The sequence below is a fragment of the Lepisosteus platostomus genome, chromosome 24 (genome assembly GCF_059453375.1).
Source record: "Lepisosteus platostomus isolate fLepPlt1 chromosome 24, fLepPlt1.hap1, whole genome shotgun sequence".
Taxonomy (NCBI): domain Eukaryota; kingdom Metazoa; phylum Chordata; class Actinopteri; order Semionotiformes; family Lepisosteidae; genus Lepisosteus; species Lepisosteus platostomus.
The window spans coordinates 11,170,314-11,186,869 of NC_142634.1; the positions used below are offsets into that span (position 1 = coordinate 11,170,314).

Genomic DNA, 16,556 nt, shown 5'->3' on the forward strand with positions numbered 1-16,556 from the left:
GTTCTTCATTGTTATGATTGGGTTATGTTTTGATCAGTACGAGTTAATAATATTGTTTGTTATGACTCAGACACTGGAAGGAGCTGATGGAGAGAACGGGTACCAGCTTTGAGATGAATCCTGACACCTTCACTCTGGAAAACATGTTTGCCATGGAGCTTCACAAGTATGCTGATGTCATCAGTGAGATTGTGACTTCTGCGGTGAAGGAGCTCAGCATTGAGAAAGTGAGAATCGGAATTAGGAATTGTAACACTGGCACAAAAATTATTTATTTTTGGTCATTTCTGTTCGGTTCTGATGTTATGAAAGTGAACCACTGAATGGTAAAGGATAGTTCTGCCTGTTCTGTGTAACCAGGGTGTGAAGGATGTGGTGGATACCTGGGAGAACATGAAGTTCACCGTTCAGAGGTATTACAAGGGCACACAGGAGAGGGGCTCCATCCTGGGCTCAGTGGATGAAATCTTGCAGAACCTGGATGACAATGCCATGAACCTGCAGAGCATGGCTGGGAGCCGCTTCGTGGGCCCCTTCCTGTCTACTGTTCAGCAGTGGGAGAAGAGCTTGTCCTTAATCAGCGAGGTTATTGAGGTGAGCTCTTCACGCCCTGAACACAGCACTCTGGCGCTCTTAAGCACTCCCTTGCCTTTGGAGAACTGATCACAGTAAATGTTTGCTCAGCCCTGGTGATATGGAAACTTTGTCTTCCACCTCAAACTGCTGCAAGAAGCTGAGATCCATTTTTCTCAGGTTGGCGGGCTGGAAATTACAAAGACATTTATTCTCGCATATTTTTCTTGACAAAGGATCGGTAGGTGGCTGCAGCTAGTCTCTTATGACTACTGTACTTCTCTGTCTCAGAGTTAATAGATTAGGTGGGATCCAAATTTTTAAGAATTAGCTGCACCCTGTGCAAAAGTGAAAAATCATGTTATTTGGAATTCACATACCAACCTGAACATATTTCCTATGAAATATTTTTTAATACCCTTTGATGGACTGGTGCCCTGTCCAGTGTGTACCCTGCCTTGCGCTCATTGCTTGCTGGTAGGCTCCCACGACACAGTATTGTATAAAGCAGTTTGGTAAATGACATGACATAACATGACATATTTAAAAAAAATGATATTCAATCTTCAGCTCAACATTCAACATTTACAATCCCCATAATACAATAAAGGAGCAACAAACATCTTGAAAGAGGTTTATCCTTGCTTGCGTTAATATTCCTGTTTCCAGGTGTGGATGCTGGTGCAGCGAAAGTGGATGTACCTGGAAAGTATATTCATAGGCGGGGATATCAGGTCTCAGCTGCCAGAAGAGGCCAAAAAATTTGACAACATTGACAAAATATTTAAAAAGGTATGTTTGTTTCAAAAAGCCTTCCAATTCCATTGATTTTTTTAATTACTTTTATAGAAGTGCATTGAAAATTGGGAACAGGCAGCTCTTCTTTATGCAAATTGTTGTGGGAGTATGGAAGAAGATACCTTGGTTTCCTGAGAAACAGAAAACAGCTGGATGAGACTGTTGGAACAATGTGTCATTAACTATCAAATAGACTGAATAGGCCAAATGGCTTTTTTCTCTTTAGAAACTTTTTTTGATACTTTTCTTTAAACCTATAAAGAATCAGTGGAGGTTGAAGAAATACTGAGAATTTTGTTTTTGTCTGACAAGCTCTGAAAAGTCCTGAATCAATACCAAGCGGTGGCCAGGCTGTGTGAGAGAAGAGGCTGTGAACCTGAGGGTGTTTGTGTTTGTGCAGATCATGACGGACACAGTGAAGGACCCTGTCATTAAAAGGTGCTGCCATGTTCCGAACCGCCTGTCAGACCTGCAGAACCTCAGCGATGGTCTGGAAAGGTGTCAGAAGAGCCTGAACGACTACCTGGACTCCAAGCGCAACGCCTTCCCCAGGTTCTTCTTCATTTCTGATGACGAGCTGCTGAGCATTCTTGGCAGCAGCGACCCCTCCTGTGTCCAGGAGCACATGATCAAAGTAAGCAGGTGCAGAGGGAGACTCTGTTTCAGAGTGTCAAAGGGAATTGTCATCTTTCCATTATAATGTGCAATGATGTGTGCCATTGGGAGATTTATATCTGAAGAATAAAGCCTGTATTTGAATATGTGTGTTATTTAGATCCATGTTAAAATTATGAGTATAATAAAAATGTAAGCATTGTGCATTAACATTCTATATCTTGTAAATATTTGTAAAAAAAAAAAGTTTTTTATTGAGAAGTAGCAGCTTCGTATGCATTGTTTCTGTCTCTATCCAGATGTTTCCGGATGAAAAGAATGAGAGACAATCTCTTTTCGGTTATTTTTTAGGGAGACTCAACACTACTTTTTAGGGTGATGGGTATATAAGCATGGTAGGTCTCTTTAAGTGGGTTTGATGTTTGAAACAATCTGCCAAATGTTGCTGTTGAAGTGGAGTTTTATGAAGATGCCTGGATGAGATAAGTGAGTTACTAAACAACTAGCCAGGTACGACTCCTCAAAGAGCCTTCTCTTGTTTGTAACCAACATACGTCCTAATCCTACCAGATGTACGACAACATCGCCTCTTTGAAGTTTGAGGAGGGCAACAACGGTGAGACGCTGGCGGTGGCGATGGTGTCAGCGGAAGGGGAGGTGATGACCCTGAGGCAGGCCATCCCAGCTGAGGGCCGCGTGGAGGAGTGGATGACTGCAGTCCTGCAGGAGATGAGGAGGACCAACAGGCTCATCACCAAAGAAGCCATCTTCAGATACTGTGAGGACCGCAACAGGTGGGAACCAGTTGACACACAGCTAAAACAAAGGGTAAAAACTGAACTATAGTGGCCGATAGAAATCTGTTGCAGTACTAAGGGGTTTTCACGTTTTATTCATTTTAATTTTTGGTTTTTGAAGTAGTGCTATGCTACAAGACCCATTTTCAGGTACATATTAGGCAAAAGAGCTGTAGTGTCTAATTTACATGTCCATATCGCCTTTTGACCGGGTAACTTAAAAAGTAAAGTTTAATACTGATTTTCATTTTAATGTACAGTGCTTATTTTGCAATCGTTTACATGAGTTATATTATCCCTTTGCTTTTATTATGGCGAAAAACCCTTCACAAGTAATCATTGTGGAATGTGGTTGCATGTGCATTGTGAATGTGAGTATGTTTGACTGTTGTGTGCTTCAGGGTGGACTGGATGCTGCTGTACCAGGGTATGGTGGTGCTGGCTGGCAATCAGGTGTGGTGGACGTGGGAGGTGGAAGACGTCTTTCACAAAGTGAAGAAAGGGGAGAAGCAGGCACTAAAGAACTACGCCAAGAAAATGCACCAGCAGATCGATGACCTGGTCACTCGGATCACACAGCCGCTGAAGAAGAATGATCGCAAAAAATACAACACTGTCCTGATCATCGATGTCCATGCCAGGGACATTGTAGATAACTTTGTTAGGGACAGGTAGGATTTGAGTCTTGTTTTTGAAACAAGAATATTACATGCCATTACCGTCATTCTAAAAAAAATCTTCAGTTTTGAAATCACATGAAATCATGTCTGGTAAATGAATCTTGAAATGGATGGTTTAAAAAATTGTATTCGAAGACTTTAATTTCCATAAACAAGCTGGCCTTTTGTGGTCCCTGTAAAGTTATAATAACATTGAAATTTACATCTGGAATATAGTAATGATTGTGTTGTGAGAAACTGCGTGATCCTGTGAGTCGGCTCATTGCTGCTTGTTTGGAATCTTTCCAGTATCATGGATGCCCGGGAATTCGAGTGGGAGAGCCAGCTGCGGTTTTACTGGGATCGCGAACCGGATGATCTCTTTGTTCGTCAGTGCAGTGCTAGTTTCTCCTATGGCTATGAATACATGGGATTGAACGGTCGTCTGGTCATCACTCCCCTAACTGACCGGATCTATCTGACACTCACACAGGTATTTCACAGATTTGTAAGGGAAACGCTCTGTAGTTCTCCCATGTTTTTGCCAAGTCAGTTTGTGAATGGGCTTCATGCTCCTGTCTGTTTCAGGGTGCTTTACTCTAGCACTTTTCATCCCGTCTTGTTCAGGATGTGCTGAGTCCACAAAGCTACTGATCAGGTGCACTATTTTGTAGCTGTATTACTGTTGTCAGCATTCAGTACGTTTAGTCTGTCCTTTCTGAACCAGGCTCTCTCAATGTACCTGGGAGGAGCACCTGCAGGGCCTGCTGGCACTGGGAAAACTGAGTCCACGAAAGACTTGGCCAAGGCCCTGGGCCTGCTGTGTGTGGTCACCAACTGTGGGGAAGGCATGGATTACAAAGTAGGTACATGAGGAGACTTTCATCTGGACTTCATAAGGATTTTACTTTCATAGGTCACATCAGTAGCTTCTGTGATATAAGAGCACAAAGTGCATGTAATAATAAAATTAATGAATTAAGTAATAAAATTTAATTGAAAGGGTTAAAAATTGTGCTTTTCTGAACAAAAATTTAAAAAATGAATTTGAAGTATTTCTCTCAATGCCTTTTCATTCTTGTTCCTCATAAGAGGAATCACAGAATTAGGTCCAGTGTTCAACCATAGGTGGTAAATAACATTATTACAATGCATTAATACGAAACGTTAATGTAAAATAAGGTGAAGGAGAAATTGTATCTTAAAATAAAAATCGTTAGCTCAGATGTCACTGTGATAAACTGTGTTTTTCTTAATTCCTCTCTGCTCTACCTTTGTGTTTAAGGCTGTTGGCAAGATTTTCTCTGGATTGGCTCAGTGTGGAGCCTGGGGCTGCTTTGATGAGTTCAACAGGATTGACGCCTCTGTGCTTTCAGTGATCTCTTCTCAGATCCAGACCATTAGAAATGCACTTATTCTGCATCTGAAGAGGTTCCATGTAAGCAAATAACTTCCTTCCGTCTGGAAAGTAAATCTCCATTTAGGTCAGTGGTTCTTAACCTGGGGTTCACACACCATTTGGGGGTGTGAGACACGCCAGATTTTTTAGAAGGTAGATCATCGAAAACGCAGTTTAAGCACAGGAACTACTTTGTTTCTTAAGACTTAAGTATTTTAAGGTAAATTTTAAAATTGTGTATTTTTTTGTATTTTTAATTCTGCTGCAAAGTTAAAATAAGTATATACTTCTATATCTTTCATTTTATAGTTATGATATATTTTAGTCTAAGAGAACTGACCTGCTTCAGTGATTTTTGATCAAGGATATGAGAATACATTGTGAGAACGAAAGGGATGCAGGCTGTAGGAAAGGTTAGAAACCACTGATTTAAGCAATTATGTTAATTGACACACTCATTAAATATTTTTTAATTCTGATGTTGATTTTTTTCAGTAAATATTAATGCATTTAGTTTCCAATCCCTTCAGTTTTTGTATGGAAACGTTGATGCAATAACTTTTACATACACTATCAATGAATTGCAGCTTTGCAAATAATAATAGAGAATTGTGTTTAGTGCAGTTTTTATTGTGATGCTATGTGCTGTGTGCAGTTTGAAGGGCAAGAAATTGGTTTGGATGACCGGATGGGAATCTTTATCACCATGAACCCTGGATATGCTGGCCGGACTGAACTGCCTGAATCCGTGAAGGCCCTGTTTCGCCCAGTGGTTGTCATTGTGCCTGACTTGCAGCAAATCTGTGAAATCATGCTCTTTTCTGAAGGCTTCCTAATGGCCAAGGTGAAGAAAACAATAATTTTCTTAGCCAAGTAACAAGAGAGATGCATATAAATCTAGTTTAAAAACTGCTTAATGCAGCTTAATGGTGAAGTCTCCATGTAAGAAATAATGCACCACATAGGCAGTCATAAGTTACCCAAAGAACATAAAACCGCATGTTTTTCAAAATGAAGTTGTAATTAATTGTATTGTTGACATTTCAATCCAATATATCCTTCTATCTGTGATCTAGATCTTGGCTAAAAAGATGACAGTGTTATACAAACTTGCCAGAGAGCAGCTTTCTAAACAGCATCACTATGACTTTGGCCTTCGTGCCCTGAAATCGGTGCTGGTGATGGCAGGGGAGCTGAAGAGAGGATCTCCAGATCTGAATGAGGTACAGTATGTTAAAACCAGCAATTGCCCTATGACTTCAACACCTTCCACAATACATACAGTAGCTACAAAAAGTCACACACCTGTCGGATCACTGCTTTTGCTATGAAGGCATCCCTGTATAGAAAGCAAACACTAGTACATTTCCTATGTCTTTGCCAAAGGATCATCTATGAGCTTCATTTCTGGATTGTTTTTTTTAAAAGTGAAGAACACAGGTGTTATAAAATCCATGAAAAGCAAGTAGTATGGGAACCGTCAAACCCAGGTGTTGGGGAGTCATACCGATTGATGTTTTTATAGGCAGGTCTTGGGAAAACCAGACACATGCGGCCATTAAGGTACAAAGCACATGATTGTTATTTGCAGTGCAGAAACACATAATAACCACAACTAAAGCCTAGCTTTTCTTCGAGCTCCTAATTAGACTCTGGTTTCCTCTCTGACAATATTTAAGTAGCTAAGGTTCTTACCAAGCTTTCAAACTCACATTGCATAAACTGTACTTGTACTGTACTTGTGGCTTCACACAGGATCCATCCACATCACACAGAATGCCAGCTCCTCACAGGGCCTTCTGTTATCTCTTGCACTTTTCCCACATGAGGATCTCACTTCCTCCTTCCTTTCCTTTGGAAGCATCACTTGACTAGTTGTCCAGGACTGGTCAGGTAACAGAGGGCTATGGCTGAGGACTTTCATCTTGCCTGAACATGGCGTCCTCGCAACATCTTATGGTGGACAAGATGAAATAAAAATGTCATGTGTTTTGTAGGACGTGGTGTTAATGAGAGCTTTGAGGGACATGAACCTGCCCAAGTTTGTTTTTGAGGATGTGCCCTTGTTCCTGGGGCTCATCTTAGACCTGTTCCCTGGACTCGACTGCCCACGTGTGCGCTACCCCAGCTTTAATGATGCCGTGGAACAAACCATCCAGGAAAATAAGTATGTCATGCTTCCCAACCAGGTAAGGGATTTCAGTCCTCTCCTGCCACTACAGTGATTGCTGTTTAATCCCTTAATGGATGTTGTGTTATATACTGTATTTTCATAAAGATACAGCCTTGTCATTCCTTTGATACAAAAAACATGCTGTTAACATAGCCATATAGTGGAGACAGAAGTGCAGTGCTAGACAACAAGTTCTGTAACAGGAAAGGGAAAGACCGCAGTACAAGAAGAAAGTCTGAAGATTTGAATGTGTGGGAAAGGTTACAATTTTAGTTAGAAACCATGTCTTGTAAAATCCAAAGACATTTCAGATAGTTCATGAAAGCTGTTTTATTTTGTCCTTCAGGTGGATAAAGTGGTCCAGATGTATGAGACGATGATGACCCGTCACACCACCATGGTGGTTGGGCCAACGGGAGGTGGCAAGTCAGTAGTCATCAACACCCTGTGCCAATCCCAGACCAGGTGAGTGAGGAGAAATTGTCTCCTCAAACTATTTGGGACTGAATATAATGTACAGACACTACTTAAAACAATTTTTACTGACACCAGAAAAATTATTTTAAAAAGCTAGATGTGTTAATTTAATTAGTGTTTAAGTTATGTATTATGCTTTTTTTTTCTTTCAGTTTTAGAGTGAGTGTATGGACTTGTGTTGTTATTTTATACGCTGTATTACAAAGGTGATGTTTTACAGGCTGGGGTTAGTGACTAAGCTGTATGCATTGAACCCCAAAGCAATGAGTGTAATTGAGCTGTATGGCATTCTGGACCCCATCACCCGGGACTGGACTGATGGCATCCTGTCCAACATATTCAGAGACATCAATAAACCCACAGATAAAAAAGAGAGAAGGTAAAAATGAGTCTACTGAATGTCTCTTTATCACATATAAGCATCACAGATTATTTTTGTTCATGACAAGCCTTTGAACATCAAAGGTATGAGTGACATTAATTCCAGTTGAAAATAGAAATTCACTGAAAAATAATGGGAGGCAGACCAAGGATTTTCTGTCAACCTGAAATCTTTAAGGATTTCCTTCTATAGTAGAAACTGTTAGTGGCATGGCTTTAGTTATGTATAATGTTTAATTCTGTTTGTGACTTGTTTCAGTTGTCTTGATGTGAACAGATTACTGTGATATACATTTTTATAATTGCTGTTTTTGTTGGTGCTGAGATGTGATATCGATTGTCCTGCAGGTATATCTTGTTTGACGGAGATGTTGATGCTCTGTGGGTTGAAAATATGAACTCGGTGATGGATGACAACAAGCTGCTGACCCTGGCTAATGGTGAACGTATCCGACTCCAAGCACACTGTGCCTTACTCTTTGAGGTAACACTCAGCTTAACTTTTCAGTGTTGCCCAGTATGATCATTCTACCCCATTCACACCTACCTTATTTTATCCCTTTCCCATGGCACAAGAATTGGCAAACCCGTAGTAATGTTCACTTTAGAAATTACTAGACTGTATGCCTACTAATTGTGTTTTACAGTGGTGGTTTCATGTGTTCTTTTTCTTCCTTAGGTTGGAGATTTGCAATATGCTTCTCCTGCCACTGTGTCCCGCTGTGGAATGGTATTTGTGGATCCCAAAAACCTACGCTTCACACCCTACTGGCAAAAGTGGGTCAACAGCAGGCCGGCAAAGGTAGGAGAGTGCTTTCAAATTCATCTGTTCAATTAACGATCTTCTTTTGTAATGCTTTTTTGAAATATGCAGTGATGTACTTTGGACTCTAGATTTGAGAATATTGCATAGTAATAATGAGCTCACAAATATATAAAAAGGCACTAATTTGTAAAGAGCCATGTATCTTTAAGTGTTTAAGTTTATCACATGAGCTTATTTAAGTGTGAAAACAGTTCTTAGCAGATGTGATCTTCAGGACCTGTTTTACCTGATGAACTGTTACATCATCTTTTACACCATGACAGGAACAAGCAGAACTAAATAAACTGTTTGAAAAGTACGTTCCTGACACCATTGCGATGATAGTGGAAGGAATTGTTGATGGCAAACAGGGGGAAAAACTAAAGACTATTGTTCCGCAAACAGACTTAAACATGGTAAGTTGTAAGAATGTGAAAAAAATATATAATTACACATTTCAGATTGAAATGTGGAAAAGGTTGCTTTCTAGGACATTTCCACTTCAGGGCACATGGCACCTCTTAAATAGCCAGAGGTATCTGTTTTTAAATGTTTTAAACCTATGTGCCGTGTGTAGTTTCTCTTGGTCTTATGGTATGGTGTGATGTGACAGGTGGTCCAGCTCAGTATGATGCTGGATGCTCTACTAGAAAAAGAAGTGGAGGAGGCAGACGAACTGGAGTGCTATTTCCTGGAGGCCCTGTACTGTTCCCTGGGAGGTGCCTTATTGGAATCAGGGAAGACTAAGTTTGATCAGTACATTAAAAGACTGGCTTCCATGTCCACGGTTCATGATGAAAAAACACTAGCTGGACCAGGAGAACTGCCAGGTAATCTAGCCATTTTCAGTCGCGGTATTACCATCTCATTGTTGTAAAGCTCCATCAATCTTTTTGCAGACCAGAACCCATGAATTCATGCCATTTAAAACAGATAAGTAGGTGATGTTGTAAAAACCATCTTCTTTTATTACCCTGTTTCTTTGCAGGTCACCTCCCAACCCTGTATGACTTTCATTTTGATGGGGAGCAAAAGAAATGGCTGCCCTGGAGCTCTCTGGTTCCTAAATATATTCACAACCCTGACATCAAGTTTATTGACATCCTTGGTGAGTTTCTCTATGGTTTTTGCATATTATAGCAGTGCTGTTTTTACTCTTCTTTGAAACAATATTTATACAGTTTATTGTACAGGCTGCTCCGCATTATCATATCTTTTCTGTTGCTTGTTTCAGTGCCTACAGTGGATACAACACGCATCAGCTGGCTGGTGGAGCAGATGGTGAAGATCAAGCGCCCTGTTGTGCTGGTGGGAGAGTCTGGTACCTCCAAGACTGCCACGACTCAGAACTTCCTCAAAAATCTCAATACAGACACAACAGTAGGTCCAAAAAATTTTGCATTAAAAAAGATTGTGCTTAAACATAGTACAAGGATAAAAGTTTGATGGAGGATCTGATGAAATTCACGTGCAGGCATGCAGCCAAGGATTAAAATGCTGCACATTTGATTTTGAGTAAAAGGATATCTGAAATTGAGAAATATACCATGGGAATTCAGGAGTCTTCTTGGCACCTTTGTCACTCTTTTTACTGTCTCATATAGGTAATGCTAACAATCAATTTCTCATCCCGGACCACTTCGATGGATCTCCAAAGAAACCTTGAAGCAAATGTGGAGAAAAGAACTAAAGAAACATATGGGCCTCCTATGGGAAAGAGACTGTTGGTGTTTATGGATGATCTTAACATGCCAAGGGTAAGACCACATTGAGACAACTCTCCTGGGTTTCAAAATCCAGCCACACCAAATCGTAAACTACATGTTACAATATACTGTATCTAGGGCCCTCTGAAGATGTCTTCCTCCATCAAGTAATTAAAAGAACTCTTGATCCTTTGTTTCTGTTCTTGTACTGTAAATTGGTTTCTTGCAGGTTGATGAATATGGGACACAGCAGCCTATAGCCCTTCTCAAACTGCTTCTAGACAGAGGTGGCATGTATGATCGGGGTAAAGAGCTCAACTGCAAGATTCTCAAAGATCTTGGCTTTATTGCCGCGATGGGGAAAGCAGGTGGTGGAAGGAATGAAGTAGACCCCAGGTTTATTTCTCTGTTCAGTGTTTTCAATGTACCTTTCCCTGAAGAGGAGTCCCTTCATCTCATATATTCCTCCATTCTGAAAGGACACACTAAGGTAATGTCACCGTCTTGCTACCCTTTCCACTTTTGCAAAATGGACTCCTAAAGAAAATAGTAGTGCAAGATGTATTCTCTCTTTGCAGACATTTGAGGAGTGTATACAAGGTATTTGTGATAAGCTTACATTTTGTACATTGGAGCTCTACAAAACCATTATTAAAGATCTGCCTCCCACTCCATCAAAGTTCCATTACATTTTCAATCTGAGAGACCTTTCCAGGATCTACAACGGATTGACATTAACCCATCCAGAGAGGTGAGATTATCTGTTCTTCATCTAGAAGAAAAGATGTAACTAAGCAGGGAGAAGTCTTAATATATTTTAAATGCTGTTTTTGCAGATTTCTTACAGTCCCACAGTTCGTGAGAGTTTGGAGGAATGAATGCTTGCGTGTTTTTCATGACCGGCTTATTAATGAAACTGACAAAGTTCTGGTATGTCAATGCAAAGGTTTCTAATATTATATGTGATATTTTAATTTGAATATGGTGGAATTATGGGTAGCACAGTGGTGCAGTGGTTAGCATTGGTGCCTCAGAGCGGTAAGGTCCTGGGTTCAGTTTCAGACCTGGGATTCTGTATGTTCTCCCTGTGCTCCCTGTGTTCACTTGGGTTTCTTCTGGATGCTCCAGTTTCCTCCCGCAGTCCAAAAACTGGGATGTTAATTGGCTTCCAGGGAAATAAGTCCTGGTATGAGTGTCTGCTTCTAATGTCTGTGTGTCTGCTCTGTGATGGACTGGTGTCCCATCCAGGGTGTACCCTGCCCTGTACCCCTTGCTTGTCCACAACAACAAATTGGAAGAAGTGGTTAGAAAACGGATAGATGGATGTTGGAATTACTTTAGGATTACAGCTATTATTTGTAATTTCCTAAAAATACTATATTTCTTGTGTAGTAACAATGCTATCACTGTTCTAGATTTTCTTCTTTCTCTCCAAACATGTGGATTGGCATATGCAGAATACACTCTCACCAGGCAATGACTTAAGTGTGCTAACACTTTGAAAACCCATATTTATAATTTCATCTATTCCGTTTTGAGGTCCAAGGCCATATCAAGAATTTAATTGAAGAACATTTTAAGGCTGATCTGGAGTCTGCAATCCGGGACCCTATCCTGTTTGGAGACTACCGGGCAGCGCTGAATGAAGCAGAGCCTCGGGTGTATGAAGATATCCAGGACTATGATGCCTCTAAAGCTTTATTCCAGGTAACCGTGTTTCTAATAACTGTACCCAACCCCATTTTTTCTTTCATAATTAGTTAATTTGGGAAGTGCATAATTTAAGATGTTTGTTGTTCTTCTTCGCAATGATCATAGATCCTGTTACATTTATGTATTGTTTACTTTGCTAAGCAGTTTATTGGAGTTTTTATTCTTGTCAAACAATTCAACAAGTATTATTGCCAGATTTCAAGGTGCCTTTTTTGTACATGAAACTGATAAAAGTAATATAATAAAGTCACAAAGGAATATATCTGAAAGTATATTTTCTTATTCCTATTTTTCTGGTTTTTGGCTACCCTAGGAAATTTTGGAAGAATACAACGAGACAAGAGCCCGTATGAAATTGGTGCTGTTTGACGACGCTCTGGAGCATTTGACACGCATCCACAGGATCATCAGGATAAACCGTGGCCATGCACTGCTGGTGGGCGTGGGGGGATCGGGGAAGCAGTCCCTCACCAAACTGGCAGCCTTTGCAGCTGGGTGCGAGGTGAGTGAGATTTCCAGTATAAAATTGATCAGACTGTCTTGTCTAGCCATTTCCTAAACAGTGTCCGCTCATCAGGTTCAACAACATGCCCCAGCTAGCTTCTTTCAGACTCCCACAGCCCTTTGTGTAAAGAAGTATCTCATGTTCTTAGTTGTGAATACAGTACCCTTCCCTTTAGTTTGCTTCATATTGCCTTCATACAGCTCTTTCCAATTGCATTCTAAAAGAATGGAGAAGACATACATTGATCAAGTACAATAGCTGATACCTTGAGACAACATTCTGATTAACCCACAGGTTATACTCCCTGCTGTTTTAAATCTTTATGGGTGCAATACTTTATCATTGCACAACCTCTGGGGTTGGAAACTAAACTAAACTTCTCAGTGCTGAAGCAATTCTTTTTTATTCTGTTGTGAAAGGAAATACAAATGTTTCAGTATTTTAAGTATTAAGTATATTTGAATGTTTTTGCAACAGGTGTACGAGATTGTCCTGAGTCGAGGCTATTCAGAAAATAACTTCCGTGAGGATCTGAAGACTCTGTACCTGAAGCTAGGGATAGAGAATAAGAAAATGGTCTTCCTCTTTACTGATGCCCATGTGGCAGAAGAAGGTTTCTTGGAACTTATTAATAATATGTTGACATCAGGTGCTTATAATTTTTTTTATTTTGTTGTTAGAAATGTGTTTTATTTATTGATATATTATAGGGGTTGATTGCATGCTATTTTTTCTTTTTGTGGCATACTTTGGTGTAAGACAGAGTGCAAATCCAATTTATTTGTAAACAGAATTGGTTTTCTACATAAACATTCTTTGTATTTTTCTCATACGTTTTGAAAATGGAAAAAACGCAGTGTTAATTTGCAGAAACTCAAACCAGTTTGGAATGGTAGATCTGGGGCATGTTACTAAAACAATGTCTTTCCAGGCATGGTGCCAGCTCTGTTCCCAGATGATGAGAAGGAATCAGTGCTGGGACAGGTCAGGGATGAAGCCATGAAACATGGCGTGGGGCCTGCGAAGGAGAGTGTCTGGCAGTATTTTGTGAATAAGAGTGCTAACAACCTCCACATCGTTCTGGGCATGTCTCCTGTTGGAGACACTTTGAGGACACGATGCAGAAACTTCCCAGGCATGCTCATTTCCTCTCATTGTGCTTATGTGGTTGTTGAACCCTAATTAGATACCCTAATTAGAGCATACATATTAACTGAATGTTGTTACTCCTCTTAAAGGTCTGGTGAATAACACTGGGATTGACTGGTTCCTGCCGTGGCCTCCACAGGCACTGCATGCAGTTGCTCAATCATTCCTGGGTACGTCGCATGAGCTCCAGTGCCTTAAAGTACAGGTTAAGAGTAGGATGTTGCTGCGATGCCAAATATAGAACATGTTGAAACCACAAAAATATTCATTAAGATTGAATCTTCTTTTCATGTTGAATTGTTAATGTTTTCTGTAGTGTAAGAATGTCAAACACAGTTGAGATACAGATTTACTGTAGAAGAGAATGTATCAAGTGGGGGGAATTTAATTGAAGGTATAATACACATTCCTGTAGAGTCACTGTATTAATTGACATTCCTGATGACAGGTGAAAATCCTATGATCCCATCTCAGCACTCTGAAGCAGTTATTGGTCATGTGTGCATGGTGCATGGGTCTGTTGGGGAATTCAGTAAGAAGTTCTTGCAGAAACTGAGACGCAGCAATTACGTGACCCCGAAGAACTACCTGGACTTCATCAGCACGTATTCCAAACTTCTTGAAGAGAAAGATCAATATATACTGGGTAAATATTTAGACAAAATACGAACCATTTCTCATCACACCCACAGATCCCTGTGCTCTAGATGGCGTTGTTATCTGGCGTGTTGTTATTTTTCCACTCTCTGCTTCTTTCAGGACAGTGTAAACGCTTGGAAGGGGGTTTGGATAAACTGAAGGAGGCAAGTGTGCAACTAGCAGAGCTCAACACAAAGCTGGCTGAACAAAAAGTGGTGTTAGCTGAGAAATCTGCTGCCTGTGAGATACTGCTCCAGGAGATCTCCACCAACACGGCTGTTGGTAAGTGTGCATGATCAACATTATACTCCAAAGGCCATGGCTGAGGAAATTAACTATGACCATTCCCACAGCATATCTCGATGGCCCACATCATGTACACGTTCTGCCTTACAAACTGAAGCACAACTTCGTTATAAAATTCTAGGAACTTGTTTGGTTGCTATTAGGTAATTTATCTGAGGATCCCCATCAGCTGTTTCTTAGAAGAACCTGACGACAAACTGCAAACAGAATATACTGTTCATTACATTTATAGACAAAACGTTCATTCCCATCATCACAACACTTTCATATATACAGTATGTATGGTGAAAGGTTGTTTGTAGTATTTTATGAGAACAGCATCTCATGATTACATCTTGAATATATGAACGCCACATCTAACGCCCTCTTTTGTGTTCACTCTGGCTTTTTGGATAATGATGTCAGCCTCCACTGCAGGTGCTGATGCTTAATGTGTTAATAGTGAGATAAACCATTCTCTGACCTACAGCGGAGGAGAAGAAGAAGCTGGCAGAGGACAAGGCAGTGGAGATTGAGGAGCAGAACAAGGTGATCGCGGTGGAGAAGAAGGATGCAGAAAGCTCACTGGCTGAGGCTCTGCCCGCCCTCGAGGCAGCCAGGCTGGCACTGCAGGATCTTGACAAGTCTGACGTGACGGAGATCAGGTACAGTAGTCTAGGCTAGTCTACACACAGTAGCACTCTAAGACACCGTTATGGACATCTGATGCTAACACTTCAGCATCCCACAGACTTCTTTTCAAGAAAATAAATAGTGCCTTTATGTTTTCAATAGCTATCATTTTTAAAATGCTTTATATTTAATAGATGTGGTTCATTTTACTGTTTTTTTTAATTGAAATATCATTGTTTTGCATTGTTTTGAGATAATTTAAATGTACAGTGTACAAAGAAGGTGTAAATATTGACATACTGATAGGCATTTTTGAAAGAAAGAAGGTGTCTTTCAGTATGTGCAAAAACCTAATTCAATGCTAAATTGTTACCTGAGACCCATTCACATAGATTACATTTTTTGTTTTTATGCATCTTGTGAAGGAGAATGTAAGTATGAATGTATTTTTGTTTGTTTTATTTATATTTTCAAGGGTCCAGAAATGGTTCATTTGTGTTGCTGTGCTGTGATAGTCCGTTTCTTTCCTGTGTGCAGTACACTCTTGCCCACTTTAAAAATGGGAGAGGAAAAGAAACCGTCACTGCCCATAAGTCTTTAACACCTCCCTGGTCTATCTGAGAGCTTTACTGTAGGAATATTAAAAAAGATACCTGGCAGTTTTATGAATGTTACTTTGTCTTTTTGTTTTCTTGAATTGAAATTTTACAGATCATTTGCCAAACCACCAAAGCAGGTCCAGGTAGTGTGTGAGTGTATCTTGGTCATGAGGGGGTATAAAGAGATCAGCTGGAAGAGTGCTAAAGGAATGATGTCAGAGGCCAACTTCCTGCGATCCCTCATGGAGATGGACTGTGATGGCATCAGTGCTGGACAGGTCAAAGTTGTGAGAGGTACAGTAACATTGTTAACATTAGAAATGCTAACCACAATTTCCCACAAAATAGATTATAAATGATATCATAGAGCTACAGTATCTGAATACAAATTAAGATCATAATTCATATGTGCTTCTCCTAGAGCATTTCCCAGTCCATTTGTCCATCAGCTTTATGAATTTGCACCTCAGGTGAAGATCAATTGTGACCTTGGTGGTTGAGCAGTTTCTCTACTATAACAAAAGTACAATTGTGGTATACACATAATATACCTGGCTCTAATGGAATATCTTAAACTCAGATTATTTTCTTTTAACTTTGTTTTCTCTACTATTAGAGAAGGTAGTCCCAAGAGTTGAGGACTGCATTCC

The 16,556-nt window shown here is 40.2% G+C and overlaps 1 protein-coding gene across 1 annotated transcript in view; it reads left to right on the forward strand.

The window, feature by feature from the left end:
- dnah10 (dynein axonemal heavy chain 10) overlaps positions 1–16,556 on the forward strand; it is a 48,471-nt gene that overhangs the window by 12,990 nt on the left and 18,925 nt on the right. The window contains exons 26-58 of the mRNA XM_088617835.1: positions 71–227; positions 361–594; positions 1,243–1,365; positions 1,772–2,005; positions 2,557–2,780; positions 3,185–3,454; positions 3,752–3,935; positions 4,170–4,304; positions 4,728–4,880; positions 5,497–5,685; positions 5,918–6,064; positions 6,839–7,030; positions 7,361–7,479; positions 7,712–7,870; positions 8,221–8,356; positions 8,552–8,674; positions 8,962–9,093; positions 9,291–9,507; positions 9,666–9,785; positions 9,912–10,057; positions 10,282–10,434; positions 10,613–10,873; positions 10,962–11,134; positions 11,220–11,313; positions 11,923–12,090; positions 12,410–12,598; positions 13,079–13,250; positions 13,533–13,736; positions 13,840–13,920; positions 14,199–14,396; positions 14,510–14,671; positions 15,165–15,339; positions 16,019–16,200. Of these exons, the coding sequence (XP_088473961.1) occupies positions 71–227; positions 361–594; positions 1,243–1,365; positions 1,772–2,005; positions 2,557–2,780; positions 3,185–3,454; positions 3,752–3,935; positions 4,170–4,304; positions 4,728–4,880; positions 5,497–5,685; positions 5,918–6,064; positions 6,839–7,030; positions 7,361–7,479; positions 7,712–7,870; positions 8,221–8,356; positions 8,552–8,674; positions 8,962–9,093; positions 9,291–9,507; positions 9,666–9,785; positions 9,912–10,057; positions 10,282–10,434; positions 10,613–10,873; positions 10,962–11,134; positions 11,220–11,313; positions 11,923–12,090; positions 12,410–12,598; positions 13,079–13,250; positions 13,533–13,736; positions 13,840–13,920; positions 14,199–14,396; positions 14,510–14,671; positions 15,165–15,339; positions 16,019–16,200 (5,606 nt within the window). The remainder of the gene's footprint in view (positions 1–70; positions 228–360; positions 595–1,242; positions 1,366–1,771; positions 2,006–2,556; positions 2,781–3,184; positions 3,455–3,751; positions 3,936–4,169; positions 4,305–4,727; positions 4,881–5,496; positions 5,686–5,917; positions 6,065–6,838; positions 7,031–7,360; positions 7,480–7,711; positions 7,871–8,220; positions 8,357–8,551; positions 8,675–8,961; positions 9,094–9,290; positions 9,508–9,665; positions 9,786–9,911; positions 10,058–10,281; positions 10,435–10,612; positions 10,874–10,961; positions 11,135–11,219; positions 11,314–11,922; positions 12,091–12,409; positions 12,599–13,078; positions 13,251–13,532; positions 13,737–13,839; positions 13,921–14,198; positions 14,397–14,509; positions 14,672–15,164; positions 15,340–16,018; positions 16,201–16,556) is intronic.